The 15,480-nt window shown below is 46.1% G+C and overlaps 6 protein-coding genes across 6 annotated transcripts; 4 read left to right on the top strand and 2 right to left on the bottom strand.

The window, feature by feature from the left end:
* Positions 1–454: 454 nt before the first annotated feature.
* GPI1 (phosphatidylinositol N-acetylglucosaminyltransferase) lies at positions 455–1,507 on the top strand (the record flags this gene model as incomplete). The annotated part of the gene is made up of 1 exon (XM_019131922.1): positions 455–1,507. One exon carries the CDS (start codon positions 455–457, stop codon positions 1,505–1,507), a length of 1,053 nt encoding a protein of 350 aa, XP_018983818.1.
* An 872-nt stretch (positions 1,508–2,379) lies between these two features.
* Positions 2,380–2,831, bottom strand: BABINDRAFT_85258 (uncharacterized protein). Its single transcript, XM_019132815.1, has one exon. The coding sequence runs from the start codon at positions 2,792–2,794 to the stop codon at positions 2,558–2,560; it is 237 nt and encodes a 78-aa protein (XP_018983817.1). The 5' UTR covers positions 2,795–2,831; the 3' UTR covers positions 2,380–2,557.
* A 1,723-nt stretch (positions 2,832–4,554) lies between these two features.
* Positions 4,555–6,608, top strand: BABINDRAFT_162697 (globin). Its single transcript, XM_019129488.1, has one exon. It carries the CDS (start codon positions 4,616–4,618, stop codon positions 6,455–6,457), a length of 1,842 nt encoding a protein of 613 aa, XP_018983816.1. The 5' UTR covers positions 4,555–4,615; the 3' UTR covers positions 6,458–6,608.
* A 574-nt stretch (positions 6,609–7,182) lies between these two features.
* On the top strand, positions 7,183–9,695 carry BABINDRAFT_162696 (triacylglycerol lipase). The gene has a single exon (XM_019129487.1). It carries the CDS (start codon positions 7,315–7,317, stop codon positions 9,238–9,240), a length of 1,926 nt encoding a protein of 641 aa, XP_018983815.1. The 5' UTR covers positions 7,183–7,314; the 3' UTR covers positions 9,241–9,695.
* Positions 9,333–9,720, top strand: BABINDRAFT_85231 (uncharacterized protein). Its single transcript, XM_019132814.1, has one exon. It carries the CDS (start codon positions 9,424–9,426, stop codon positions 9,616–9,618), a length of 195 nt encoding a protein of 64 aa, XP_018983814.1. The 5' UTR covers positions 9,333–9,423; the 3' UTR covers positions 9,619–9,720.
* Positions 9,721–10,074: 354 nt separating this feature from the next.
* BABINDRAFT_162695 (uncharacterized protein) lies at positions 10,075–11,843 on the bottom strand. Its single transcript, XM_019129486.1, has one exon. The coding sequence runs from the start codon at positions 11,692–11,694 to the stop codon at positions 10,234–10,236; it is 1,461 nt and encodes a 486-aa protein (XP_018983813.1). The 5' UTR covers positions 11,695–11,843; the 3' UTR covers positions 10,075–10,233.
* Between the last annotated feature and the right edge of the window lie 3,637 nt (positions 11,844–15,480).

The raw sequence follows: 15,480 nt of genomic DNA, 5'->3' as shown, positions 1-15,480 counted from the left end.
ACCACCTTATCCCAACAGTATGGAGTACTTTGCCATTGAGCCAATCTACTTGAAATCGAAGGCGACCGATCCCCAGGAATGGTACGTCAACAAATTGAAATTGCATTGCGACCTACACCATTCGTCCCACGAAACATTGTTGCCCCAGATTATCCACTACATCAACAACTGTGTGCAGCTACGCGAGTATCTCTATATAGTGGCATGCGAAAATACCGGGCTTTTCCAGTTTCCACCAACATCGATGCCAGCGTTACAGTCCTTACAGAAGCATGCCTTTGGATTCATCACTTACATAATCCTCCAGCTCAAACTGGCGGGAGGATTCCTTCTTTCTCCGATTTTGCATGTTGTCTTGGATATCATCGGCTACGCGATCTTTGTGCTTAACTACCGGATCTACGCCCCCTCACTTACCCAACAGGAGAAGAAACTGGTGTTCACCGTCTCCTCCATGGGTATTCAGCAGGCTCCACAAACGCGAAAGGTGGCGGATACAACCAAACCAGCAGATGGAAAGGTGGCTCTCGTGGACGTATCGCTCTTCTTAAAACAGCTCTCGGTACGCTTGACCCAGCTCTACAATCTTCCTCGACAGTACCGCAACACCAAACTCTCTATCCACGGCACCGCGTCCCAGCCCATTGATTTGCAGCGCTTGGACCAGTTCGACTTCCAGAACTCCAACTACATCACCTTCTACAACACCCTCTGGCTCGTCTTGAACGACCTTTTCCTCGGCTTGAGCGTCAGCAACTTGCTCAGGCACTATGAAACGGAAATCCAGACGTTCATTACCAAGCGTATGATCCAGGAAGTTCTCATCGACCGTCTCGGACAGCTTATCGACTGGTTGATGGATAACCCTGCAGGGTTTAAGTTGAATGACGAATTGACTTCCTTCATTGGGGAGCTATTTCTCTGGACCGTCCGCTTCTGGACCGTTCTCTTGGAGGCAGTGGTGCTCAGATACATCCAGCTCTGGATCAAGATCATACCGTACGTGACTGCATTTGGCGGACTTTCGTTTGCGATTGGCATGGTGATGGACCTTGTCCAGTTGATTACGTTTCACACCTTTTGCTTCCAGTTCTCGGCCGCACGACTCTACCACTGGCAGATCAGTATCCTCCGCTCTCTCTTTAAGTTGATTGTCGGGAAGCGGATCAACGTCTTGAGGGACAACAGAACCGATAAGGTGGACTTTTCCTTTGACCAGCTCTTACTTGGGACCGTACTCTTTATGGTTTTAGTATACTTGGTGCCCACGGTCTTTGCCTTCTATTTACCCTTCACGTTGATGCGGAAGGGTATCCAGGGGGTGCGTTGGGGCTGTGACCGTATTATTCACTGGCTTAACTACTTCCCACTCTTTGTAGTGTTGTTGAAAATTAAGAATAATCGGAGATTGCCGGGCGGTCTTCGCTTCGAGCTACAGGAAGTGTACCCCACCACCGTGTTCAAGATGTCCAACGAGAGTGTGTCATTTGCCACCATTTTCAAGTGAAAAAGTCACATAGTCCATGCATACAGCCTTGAAACTTGCGAAATCTTTTTGTAGCTCTCGTTCGGGAATGTTTAAGGGCCAGGGTGTGTCCGTCGTTTGGACAGAGATACTGATCGTCGTACAGAACAATAAAAAGTTAAGCTGCAGGCCATTTAAATTTAGCCTTATGGGGCTAAATTAGTGACCTGCGCCTTAGTGGAAGAAGCTTCTATTTGCTTCCATCGAGGCTTCGGTGAAACCCGCCATGTCGTCGACCTGAAAACTCTCTGTCTATGCGCTGTGCGAAAGCGAGATTGGTGAGGACAGTTTTTTTTCTTGTATATATCTCGGAGCGGAGTTTCGATAGTACCTGATAATTGCGATGCATTGATGACTGCGGAGATGCATATGAGGGTACGGCTGATGTCGCTCTTGGAGCATTTGGAATTTACAACTTCAAGATTGCGCTCTAGAAGACGGAATTCGTGGATTTAATATGCTCGACTAAATCATAGTTTTAGATAGAGCAATACTTTACAGCAGGGGATTACATCCATGAGCACGCGTAGGCAGTGTAAACTGAGCTTTAGGTGACGGCGTTTAGCTACCTCGTCCTCAAGCGTCATTCGAACGGATAAGTGTACTACGTCTTCATTTACGTTCGATTCTCCCGCGTATACCGCCGGCTGTCGTGTGCAAAAGAATAGGTACGGCCCCGGATTTCATCCAGATGCTAGCTTTCACGGAAAAAGTGCTTGCGGAAAAACGGTCGCGCTCGAATAATTTTTTCCCGAGTAGACAAAACGTTACATATCCCAAGGGGTGCAGATGAATCTACCTAATTGTAGGTGACACGCGCCACAACTAAATGGGGCCCCTCAGCGGAAGGGGGGCGGCGGGTGTATAAGCAGGAACAGATCCATACAATAATGCGCTTCATCGACGAATTTTGCGTCTCTCAAACTGGAGAGGTGGTAGGCACCCAACCTGCCTTTATCTTCCAGTGCGGCTATTTAACCAGCGTAGATGGCACCAGAGAACCCGGCATTCTAAGACCTCTTTAGCGTTAAATTAGTACAAACGCCAGTTCTCTGAGCAAGGAAAATATACGTAGCCATTCGAGGAGGTTGTAAATCGCCTCTGATAGACGAAATGTGCCAAAATAGGTTTGAAATTTTTGGGTTTGTTCGAAATCCGAATTTCCAGTCGCAATCTACTGAACTTTATATTGCCACACCCTATACGCTCGGTCAAATGCGCGTTCGTTGTCTGGTGAACTAGCACAATAAAACCCCAAAGTGCGTTCATTTTCGTGTAGTTTTGCTCATCATGAGACCAAATTTCGCACAAAAGGAAATGCTTTTGTAGCCTGGCAGGCAAAGGCCTGAAGGTAGTCTGGTAACCACGGCTTTCGCATGTACGGACAACGTTGGTCGTGCTGCACGTGCATGGTCTGCATACAAGCCTAGAAAGCACTGGAGCCAGCGACCAGCTTACAAATGTCCTTACGTTTGAGAAGTACACCAGTGGGCGTATCGAGTCAGTTTCCCTAAGGATATGCGCAATCTTTAAGACTAATCGTTTCACCAGCGGGCTGTAGACGGTTGTAACCCATGTGCCTGAGAATAGAATATCTGCACAAACAGCTGCATCTGACCAATTCAGGGCCACACATGTGCACACAGGGTAAGGAGAAGTGTGAAAAATTAGGGTTCTAGGCATAGCTTAAACTGCAGTATTTGATATCCATGTCTTAATATCAATTGCCGATTTGGTAGCACTAGAATCCACGTAAAGTGTCTGCTACAGATCTGTGGACCATAACAATGGCATATCCCAAAAGGTGCCGGCTTTCCCGAGCCTATAGAGTAAGAGCTCTGCCAGTTCCAAGGTGCCTCATTGGCCAACAAGATGTTTAACTCAAGCGACAACCCACAGTACAGGCTTTGCTTCTTTGTGGCCCAATTGGGAAGTATTCCACTCGCTCCCAGCACTTCCTGTATACTGTGCTGCTCGCTCCTGCGAATTCAAATTCACGAAGATCGTACAGGAATGTAGAGCTAGATCACGCTGTATGCAGAAATAAATCGTCAACAGTTTTCATGCAGACGCACCTAGTATACCAGGGTACTAGTGCGTTGTAACGAAGGAAAGCATGCGCCATATAAAGAAATATCTGAGCGAGCCCCTTAGTTCCGGGTGCCGCCAAGCTTGAGAGTTGGTGTTCTGGAGCCTCGACATGTGCTTTGCTTTTTATCGACTGATCTATCTCTGCTGGATCTGATTCACAACGAATTTCCCCTACCACTCGGGGTGTGTAAGAACGGTTGGTTTTTTTTTTTTTTAATTTGGGGGTATCTACTTTAACTCCAGGCAGAGAGTTCCAGAAAAGAGCTCACTGTACTTAGCGTTTTAAGAGACGGAGGCATCGGTCCAGCGCTAAATTTCACGTTTGCGATGATACGCCATAAGTCCCTTCCCTACCCCTTTTGCATGGTGGAATTGTCTTCCATGAAAGACGTCTTTACCTTCGGCCTGCATCGAGCGGTCTTGGCCATTCTGTATTACTCTCCTAGACGAGTATCGCACCCCACCCTTGCCTGCTTAACCGGTGCCCGCGTTAGCTATTGTGATTACCGCTATCACAAGTTTGTTATACCTTGATTCTCCGGGTGGGCCACTAAAATCCCACAACGACAGCCAGAACCTCGTCCACTCAACAGTTTACCCCTTTGATTTCTGGCCAACATGAAAGCCACTTTGTATCACGAACTACACCTCGGGGAGTGTTCAATTAAAAGATGGTTTTCATTTCGATCAAACCACTTAGATCTGTAGTGGTGAGTTCAATCAAGTAATTTTGCACCTTTGCCTCGCCACGTTTCTTTTCTCTTTCGCTTGTCTAACGTACTATGCACAGCTCTGTGGCCGTACATTACGCTGCACGTACGACAATCTTACATCTTTTTCTCCCATGCAGCTGAATTTTATTCAAGAAAATAAAGTGCAACTGATAGATATATATATCTATTCGGACCTCCGTACCATCCTTTGACAGCAATTCAGCTATACGTAAAGCCTTCAATCACCCCCTACTATTATCAATACTTTATACCCCACTTTATCACGATGAATTACGCCCCACCCCCTCCACATTCCTTTCTGTCCTCTTTGAAACGCCGAAGCCTGGTGCTAAGGTCTTCGGTGAGCATACGGAACTTGCGGAAGATGTTCACGTCCAAGGCATCGCTCCAAGAATCCCCTTTTATCTCCACCGGGCCCCAAAAGACCCTTGTGTACAACGAGGACCTCTCATCCAGACCCAAGAATACTACAACTCCTGAAAGGTCTACAGACACCCAGCATGATACTCTGTTTGCCGAAGCAAAAACCAGTATGGATAGCCCCGCTTCTGTGGATGCCCCTACACACTACTCCATGGACGCCTCCATAGATACCACGTTCACGGATTATACCCCGATTGAAGAAGACGACGACAACGATGACGATAACGATGTTTTTTCGTACGTTTCCGAGTATTCTTCCACAGGAAAGATGTTTTACAATAGGAGCGACTACGATCTTGACCCCAGACAGGAAATTAGCCTCCAGCTATATCCTAGGAAAATGATCAACCTCTTTGACATCCGCAAAGAAACTGGAAGCCCCACGTTTGTTCCATTCAACAACGTCATCGTCCCCCCTCCATCCAGAGTTACCTCGCCTCTTACATCCACGTTGATTGACGATGAAGGCTTCAACTACAACTACGTCCCTTCGGCACCGCCTCCGCCGCCGGTTGCCTCGTATGCCTCCTCTCCCCGTAGAATCACAAATCCCCGCGGAATAGCCTCTCCGGCACCAAAAAGCCATAACTCCTTCATGTTGCCACCCATTCCCGGCCAGGACCTCATGGGCCCACCCCAAACTCCACCCAGACGCACGTTCAGTGCCGAACGGGTCAGAAAGTTCCTTCCATCGTCCCCTGCCACCAGCGCCATTTTTAGAACGAGAAACACATTGTCTCGGAGCAACTCGTACATTCCGGCCCTGCCTATCAAGGTGGCTGCACAGAAGCCCTACCTGAGGCCTAGTACCCCTCGAAACTGCCCTCAGCAGACTTCGACTACCTACCTGTCTGGTCTATATTCTCCGTACATCTTTGGAGGAACTAGTTCGTCGGATGGCTCCCCTACAAGACTGTTCAGCACCCCCATTAGAACGGTAGCCGCTCCACCGACGGTCGCGCAGACTCAACCCCCTGCCCCGCAAAAACCCAAAACCCACCTGAAGTCAAAGTCTGCCTTTGGCGGTGAATTAATGGTCTTTGAATTCTTTTCTACGGAGGACAAGGAGACACTTGTCTGGTCGTGGAATAAAAACATCCATACCTCTCAGGAAGACTATGCCATGAAAATGCTGATTTTTGGTATCAAAGATGAGTCTGATGAGGCCCTCGACGACTCCTTTCTCGAAACAAGTTTCGATCTCCAGTTTACCAAATTCAAGTCTCTCAAACAGTGCTTTGCAGCAACCGAGTTTTGGGAACACGTCTATTTTGAAAAGATCATGAAAAAGTTCAACAGAGCCGACATGATCACTGCTCTCCCTCCGGTTGCCTTCCAAACCCAGACGCCAGTTCCATCCTGGAAGCGAGACCAAAACCTCAGCGTTATCGAAATGCACGAGTTTAAGGGTATCACAGCTGTGTTTACTAAATTTATGGAAAGTTTGGAGAACCTCGATGGCTTTGTGGAAGCCATGGGTCAAATCGGAAGACTTCATGGTCGTGTGTTCGGGGCGGACGAAGAGAAATTCGACATCTTGGGAGCCCTGATTATCGACTCGTTGAAGGATCTCTTTGGCGAGACCAAGTTTACCCCTGAGTTGCAACAATTATGGGCTCGGGTATACAACTACATCCGTGGCCTCATGTTGCAAAGTGTGGGACTCGAAACTTTCTCCATGTAACTGATTTCTTATATTCCTCGTCTGCTATATGTTTATGTTTAATGTATTTTTTTTTCGGTCTGTTTCTGGTTTTTATTGCGTATGACTTTTTATTCTGCCTTTTTCTCCATATTTAGTTTTCTACTTTAACTGTGTTTCTCTCATATGCGAGCCCATCTTTTATCAAGTCTTTGAACTCTAGTTATATTCTGGGCCAATTCTCAGATACTGTCAAAATTAACATTGCGTATTGCCAAGCTGTTCTGGATTCAAACCGCCAGGCAAGTCACCTCCAGAAATTGAATCTGATGGGGTCAATTGTATTAAGTTATTATTGATGTATCGTCACGAATACTGCCTTTGCTAAAACAACACTGCATTAACCCTTTCTCTAGTGGGACGCATGATGCATGATTGTGGAACATGGTGTTGACCTGTTCGAGCGTTTCCTGCTTCCGGTTTGGCCGTTTCTACTTTTTTCTATCAACACACATTATTCGGTTGACCTCGTCTGAGTTTATATGACTACCAATTGCTTGTCCACGATGTCCAGTATCTCGAAAACCCTGCGTGAGGCCAAAGACTTGGCAGAGAGAGGCTGCGTTCTACGCTCGAGAATTTCACGTGATCAAACCACACCTTGTGGTAAATGCACGCATGCCATTACTATTCTGCGTCATCACAGGTGGGTGTGGTGTCGCGGGGCTGTAAACGATATCCTCTTCCCCTAGCTGCATGTCCATACCGGCGGATCTATTGATACGTTGCGAGTAAGGTTAATTACATTTACAACTGAAAACATACCAGTGCATTGCTTTTTGCTCTGCCCCTCCAAGACCATTATATTTCTCTCCCCGCCGTTTATCGATCCTTACACCATGGACATGCAGCTAGAGGAAGAGGAACAGCTCCTCCAGGCGACAAACCAGTCCAACTACAACAGCGCCGGTGGATACATAGCCACTTTAGCTACATTACAAGAACGGGAAGCACAGAACAATGTGTCAATTTGGAGTAAATTTGCCACCTTCTCCCGCGTCATGTTGCTGTCATTCACCAAAAGCCAGCACCGTTTCAACAACGAGATCGAAACCAGTATCCTCCAAAACGAGCCCTCGGATTGCGCCCTAACTGCCAAGTACTCCCTGGTGGAATCCTTGTCGTTGGAAGGGTCCAACCTATCTATCAACGATGTCTCGTTGAGCGTCTTGCAGATCCCGCATCCGTTGCGGATGTACAAGAAGAAGAAAACGGATACCGAGGCCAGCACCTTTCCGTTTCTAAACGAGCTCGACCGTTTGCCTGTGGTGGTGTTGGTGCACGGGATGGGGGGGCAGGTCTCGCAGTTCGAGCCTTTAATTGCGTTGCTCTCCCAATGCGCAGATATACTATCCCTTGACTTGCCTGGGTTCGGTACTTCTCGTGTCACACCCCCTCATAATACCATTGGTCTGTTTGGCGAAACCGCTAAGGAAATCCGAGCGGCTGTTGGAAAAATGACGTACGAGGATTTCAAAACAGATAACATCGTGGAGATTCTCAGCCGCTTGGTGAGAAAACATGTTCCTGAGAACCGGAAAGTTATCTTGATTGGGCACTCCATGGGAACTCATCTCTCTGTAAAGCTCGTTAATAAATTGCCTCCGAACAAGGTGGAGTCCGTGATCTTGTTGTCACCGCCCGGAGTGGTTGACAACACGACTGGTTTGTCTGCCCCTGCCAAGCGGCCCCTTTTCAACAAATTAGTTCTTTTCCAGTACTTTCCCTCGCTTTTCAACTTGTTTAGAGTCTGGGATAGGATCGGTGGGTTGGAGTCTGTCAGTGTGGCGAGACAGATCCCGCTAAGCGCTTCGATCTACCAAAAGTCGCGTCAGTTCCGGTGGAACTTGGATGTAGATCTGGACATTGTTCTCAAGTATGGAAGTGGCTTTCTGCCGTTGAAAAAGTCCGAATTAGTGACAGCCTGCTCGAAGATCATTGACTACGGTCAGGAGCTCTCTCCGCCCTCATTCCCCCGGATCTTGATTGTTTGCGGTGATGCCGATCGCCTTACCCCGTTCAAGGCTTCGCAGACAATTTGTGACTCCCTTAACGCTCTCAACTTCAAGGCCAAAGTATTGAAGATTAACAATTGTGGGCATTCGATTCTTCTCGACAAGCCTGAACGGGTGTGCGGATTGGTGTTGGAATTTATCGAGACAAATCTTAGCGACTGTCATATCAGTCCGGCGTGGGTGCTTCAATGCAAAGCCAAGATTAGTGGCGACAAATGGGGGTTGAAAAATGAGATCAAATGGGCCAAGTTGAAGGCGGTTTCGAATGTGCTTGTGAATCCTAGAACCAATTCCAGGGCGCCGCTCCTTGGAATGAAAACCTTGAGAGAATCTGACGAAACGCACTCCCCAGCTCAGTTAGAGGCCCTCCATCCGGATATCATTGCCGTTGTGGACATCAGCAAGGACGTGCCTTCCTATAACCCCGAGTCGTTCACCCGCGTGAAGTACAACAAGTTGCCGACCGTCTCCAAGGTTCCGCCTGATTCGGTTACCGTACGAAACTTTATCAATTTGGCGGACAAGAATTTCAGTGATTATCGTGCGGAATCTGGAGCCATTGAGCACCCCTTGCTTGCTGTGCACTGTCACTACGGCTTCAACCGCACAGGGTTCCTTATCTGTTGTTATTTGATTGAAAAGTTGGGTTGGTCTGTGAATGAGGCCGTCATGGCTTTTAAACTTGCCAAAGAGCCAGGTATCAAACACCCGCATTTCATCGACGCGTTGTACGTGCGGTACGAGCAGTAAGTTGGAGGTATGACCACTGTAGCTGCCGTTCGATTGACCCGCTGTTACCATCGGATACCTCTAATAGACGTATTTAATACATGTCTGGTGTAACTGTAGAGTTGCCATAGGGTAACCAGGCTTTTAGCGAGCTGTATTGATAGTTTTTATAGGGCTTACCTCAGAGTGAAACGGTAAGGTTTAATGTTGGATAAAGGATTGTTGAGGGGAGTTTATAAGTTTTTGAGTGCGTGTGATATCAAGGTTTGGTGCTGGTTTGTTATACGAGAATGGAGTGGTGAAAGAAAACGAAATGGCGGATCAAGATATAATATTCTCAAGAGTTATTTCCCAAGGTCACATCCCTGCCTCAGATATAATGTACTCACAGCATTTTGATGGAAACCCTTTCATAGATATCCTAGGTGAACAATTGGAACATCCGAGACAGCACCTTGCAGCATCAAGGTTGTTCGTGATTTCTATGACCAAACAGTAATCTTAGGCATGATTGTCGTTTCAGAAGTTTGTGGTACGGCAGTCTATGTTGGCAATATCCGTGACTTGTATGATACCTCCTTTTCGGTTCCTTAGTCTTCAGTAATGGATCTTAGAGTAATACACTTTACACCGCAGCTTGGTCGAGTTCTTAGCCCACACCTGGCTCTCCATAGTCTGATTACCGTACTTGGATTAGCCCCTTTTTCTTTTCGTCTCTGCTGGTTCCCTCAAAAAGCTGTGGACACGTGTAGCAAGAGATCCAATGTCGCGACAACGAACCCAAACATCCTAAACAGTATCTACGAATCCACCAACGATAGTGTAGTCACCAAAGAAAGTGTCTAAACAATTGTTGGTACACATACCCTGAAATCACTGTTATTTTTTTATGTGTATTTACTAATTAATGCTGAAGGGTGTCCGAATTCACACTCTCCATTACACACCCTTTGAAGGAGTACCAGAAAGGGGCTTAGCTGTGGATTAAACCAAACAGACCCAAAGCCAAAGGCCTTATTCATCGATCGTTATCACTTCCATAAACTTGCCAGCCCCGTCAATGAACGGAAAGTTTTCCACCTCACCAATGTCTTCGGGAGATGCATTCCAGTCTTGATTGAACGATGTTTGCTGGGGATACAAGTGGAGGTTACTATCTGTCTCCGATTGGACCCCGATTCGTTTCTGGAGACTCTCAAACCTTTCCAAGTCCAGCTTGAATTGTGGAGCACTACAGTATAAAACCTGATTGGACCCATCTGTGAACGAACCACGAAGCAAATGAATCTTCATCTTGGATTTGTATCTTGGATAGCAGATGTTCCGCTTCACCCATTCAACGGAACATTTACCATCCAGAAGAACACTGGTGGTCTTACGTCTCTTTGGATTTCTGGAATCAATCTCGGCAAGAAGATTGACATGCGCCGCCTCGGGAGATACTGCTTTGAGCATGACCAACTTACCACTAGCATCTCTGATTGTTTGCACAAAGGTGAAATCTTCGACACCAAAGATGCACTTGAGCTTGTTATAGATGTCTTCTGAGGGACTTCCATCCATATTCTTCTCAAAGATCACCTGTTTGGAGATCTCGGTATGGGGTCTGTACTGATAACTGATGACCTGTTTTGGTTGCCGGGTAGCCCCTTGGTATGAAAATGAGAACTGGGCTTTTCTAGATAAGAAGCAGTATAAAGAGGCCATATCATCATGCTTCACAAAACGAGCACATAGGCGGTCGGTGTAAGGCCTCCCCTGTGGTTTCAGCTCTACCACCTTCACTCTCATCCTCTGGCTTGGTTTTGAAGGAATACATGACGTAGACTTGCTTCTACACACCGTATATCTGGGTTTACCCGCCTTTAAGACTAAAGCGGCATCTGCTTCGCTCATGAGTGACGAAATTTCAATGCGAGGAAAGGAAAGGGAGGCTCTAGCAGGGGAGGGATTCTCTTGTACCGACAACCTTTTCTCTAATGGTCTTGAAAGGGTAAAGTGTGGGTTTTGCGGCAGGGAAGTTGTGGGTGGCAGCGACAGTTGGATCTCCCGGTGTGTTGGCAAACCAAAACTCAATATGTTCAGGATCGAGTTTGATTTCCGCGGAAATCTTGAGGGGGTTTGGGTTTGACTCAGAGGGGTCTCTGGCCCCTTGTGGTAGTCAGAACCCAAGTCAAAATAACCCAAACTCTCAGCGCCATCCATAGATACTGAGCGTTGGAATGGGAGAGGGTGCTTTGCCGACATGGACGGGGCTCGTGGAAGTTGGTGGACCTCAGCAAGAGGCGAAAGGGGCTCACAGGTGCTAACATCCAGTAAAGCAACCGGAGAATTTATTTTGTAATTGTAATTATTAAACGGGCTGAATTCAAGGTTTGGCACCGCTTGGGCTACGCTGTGAATGTCGTATGACTTCTGGAGGGGTGAAATGGAGACGGCAGGAAGTCCATGGGACGACACGGTAAGATAGAGCATCGAAAGGTGTGGAAACTTAAAGTCTGGCTGAAAGATTCAAAATGGTGTCAATGGCTTTCCAAAAAAAAAAAGTACGGTTATAACTGCCAAGAGGGATAATTATGTATATTTATATCCTCTGCAGTATTGCATAAAGTCTGCTGGAGCCCACCCCAATACAGATTACAACTTCACATCAATTAATCACATCTGGAAAAACATGCAGTGCAAGCGTACTGGATCTGGCTCATACTTGGATCTGCGAATCAATGACCTGGGCCGAGATGTTTTACGAAATAGATAACTAGATCTTTATTTAAAATTGGATAAGCCTCGCTTGGATGTTCGCATATCTAGTGTGGAGTAAACTTTATGCGCATGTACCTCATACTATGTATGTGTTTCATCGTAGCCGATCCATCGCCTGATAATCTTTCCTAAGATACAAAGGGTTGCAACGCAAGTTAGATAACTTGCGGTACCCTCTCCTTGCTTGCATATTATCTTTGGTTGGCTCTGCAACCGAAACCCACTAAAATAATTAGGGGTGTACGTCCAGATTCATGATTAGCGCTACAGATGCCTAATGTGCAAGCACGGTTTGGTACCCATTGCCTTGCGCTTGTATGGCTATTTTGTTTAGTCCAATTTTTGGATGATTTACTCGCACAAACTACGTGGAGGATGTGCCGCATGTAAAGCTATGGCAGCTTCCTTCGATTGGCCACACCTGAAATCTACAAGGCTGCGTTTGGGTGGCCAGTGTTGGTCCAATTAGTGGCTAAATGTTACGTATCAACCCTCACTAAGGGGTAATGTCTCATGGAGAAAGGCAGTCCTAAGATGTTAGGAGTACTAAACCCTTGAATGCCAGCTGTATGTTGTGTGTTGTACCTACAAGCCCCTCGATGACCAACTAGAGCGTAAAGAACTGGTTCGAACTGGTTCCATTGACTGGGATTGGGTGTCTATCGCCTCTTCTGTTAAGTAAAAAAGGATTTCTATCGGGATTTGCAAGAATGCAGCACCTACACTGGGGTAGGACCAACGTAGAAGTTTCTGAGATCGAACCACTATTAAAAGCACTATGAAGTATTCACCTGGTTGTACCAAGGATACGGCATGTACTTGAAACCTGCGCTTATCCAAATGGCTTCGCAGGTGCATATGATGGCTGCCTTAGTCTATACTGACGAAACCATATCAAAGTAACCGGGGATACTATCATGTGAGTTGATTTTGCGCAAGTCATATGTGGTTAATTGCTTTTTTTGTCTCTCAGAGTTCACAGTTCTCTATTTGCATTCATATAACAGATAATCAATTGTGCTTAATAGTAATCAGAATAGATAGCGTCTACGTCACAATACTTGCTTTTGGATATTATGTTGTACCCCCTAATTTCATCTCTTTCGCCGATAAGACTTGATTATAGAGTCTCTGAGAGATAAGGGGAATGCCCGATTTAAGGTGTAGGTAACGCTTCCGGTTACTTTTGAGCCCCCAAGTCTACGGTGCAAAAACAAATGTATGAGTAGGGTCGACAAATGCAAACGATTGCTTTGATACCATAGATCAAAACGTAATATGCAAGGATAATGGTGAAACTCGTGGACAACAGTCAAATATATTCGCAAAAATCCCATATTCCGATAGATGGGTGATTCTCAGCTTATCGCTGTGTTGATCCGCAGGGATCAATCAAAGTTGGATCGTTCCTTCTACGATTTTCGGCTGCATGCATGTTATATGTACGTAAATCGGCGTGTTCCTATACTGCATCACATGCCAGTGCATTACAAGCCCGAGCATATACCAGCCAAGCCCTGAAATAGTCTATGTATTTCAGTAAAGCCCAGATTTTACTTCAAAGGCATCGGATATTGACTGTGCTATCTTTTTTTTTTTCCTTATAGCAAACAATAAAGGTCTCGGACCCAAGGACCACTGTCGAATTTAGGGGTGGCCTAGCCACGGTCCAGTCCCAGCAACTCTTCACTCTTGAGCAGTGGAAATAATGAATAGTGTCATTGCTGGGTAAAATAAAATATCCATTGCTATGTATTTGACTCGAGTATGGCCCATTGTGCATTTAAAAGTGGGAAACTTGCACGTTTCTCTATAATGGTATGCACGAGACAGATTACTTACTCGCTGGTGCTCGGTTTACTCTAGTGATGCATTTAAGTCTGTTTCAGGACCAGCCAAGACTTTACTAATAGCCACGTATATCGAAATTTTTGGTTATGGTAACACTTCGAGGGTAAGTAAATGCAGATATATGGGTCATCGAATCGAATCACAATCCCTTTGGGTATACTTTGGAGATCCTATATTTTAAATCAACTAATGTAAACGTTTATTCCTAGAACAGGCACCCCCCGTAACGAAGGACCAGGCCAGGAGTTGTGGAGATAAAATATATGTGAGAAAAGCATGGCCTGGCAGGACCACCTAAACCCCCGTTCTAGAGTTTATTTCGGAATGTTAATATTAAGTGCATAGAACGTGGGGTGTATGAGAATAAAGATTTTAGGTGTATTTCGGTGTGCACGTGTGTCAAGACTCTAGAAATCCTCTGACCTTAAACTAAAATTTGGCAAAGTTTAGCTAGGTCCATAGCTGAAGCTGTCAGAATCGGGATAAAGTGTCTGTTGGCTTTCGTTGTCAATTGACTTGCTTTATGCGTGTGGCAGACGCAAGCAAAGGCGGGAAATGATCAGGATCCTTGGCCGTATACAACTGGAGACTGCATTTTAGCTTGATACAGTAAAGGGAAAGTCGAGTAGATCCCTATCTAACAAAATCAATCGGCTCCGGTGCCAGACTCCATTCCAAACCTTTCTCATATCTGCTCAATCATATGCTCAAACTGGTTTCTGTCTACTCGTTTTAGACTTATATATTCCTGAGATCCATCTCACCCCTAAAGGCTTCAGAGCATAACCCAGATACTAGGCTAGGTTTGCAAATTCTCACCGATAATGAGAGACAGGTAGCCTGCGGGGAGGTAAAAATTGATGATCGACTTTGCCTGAAGCATGCACATGCGACACCCCATGCACTCTTGCCAGAAACTGCAATTGCCGGCAGGGCTACAGGTGATGCCCCACTCGTGATGTGTTCTTTCCGATAAATCTTTTTTTTGGATAGACCAAAACTCCTAAATCTACCAATAAATGGAGCTACCCAATGTTTTACGCATAACCCTTGTGCGAATTGACGTATCATTCCCGGAATCGTTGTTTACCGCGTATGTACAAATACGGGCGAAGAATGTCCGACCATACAGTGCGTCTGGTACACTTTTTGAGTAGCGCTGACAGATCTTCAGGCGGATAATCAATACGTTTGCTTGCACTAACGTGATAATACGAGGAGGACGATCTTGGGCGAGTTATGTATACGCATATGGCCTGTTAGTCTATCTGCGTCTATTTATACTTGGCTCCTGTGGTGGCAAAGAGAAAATATAGGTGCAGGCATACTCCCGATTGGCGATCACCCTAGCTTCTGTGCATCAGCATTTTGGCCTGAAATAGGCAAAAAGAAAATATAGCACTGTGGTATAGTAACCTCCGTGCGTATCGTACCCCGCTAGTAGATCATGTAGCCTCGCCGCACAATCCTTATGTCATTTTGGTCAAGTCACCTTGATTAGCTTGTAAGAGTTACTCCCCGTACTCCCTTGCTGAATGTTTGTATTGAGAGAGACCCTGATTGGTCTGTGATTACTTGATATATTACCAGCATGCTTGCGTTTACTTCTGCATGAATTTGTCTAGGGGTCAAAGTGGTTAGGAAGAT

This window comes from Babjeviella inositovora, assembly GCF_001661335.1.
Source record: "Babjeviella inositovora NRRL Y-12698 unplaced genomic scaffold BABINscaffold_10, whole genome shotgun sequence".
Taxonomy (NCBI): Eukaryota; Fungi; Ascomycota; class Pichiomycetes; order Serinales; genus Babjeviella; species Babjeviella inositovora.
The sequence above is the reverse complement of the archived record's forward strand: the minus strand, read 5'-3'. Positions and strand labels throughout refer to the sequence as shown.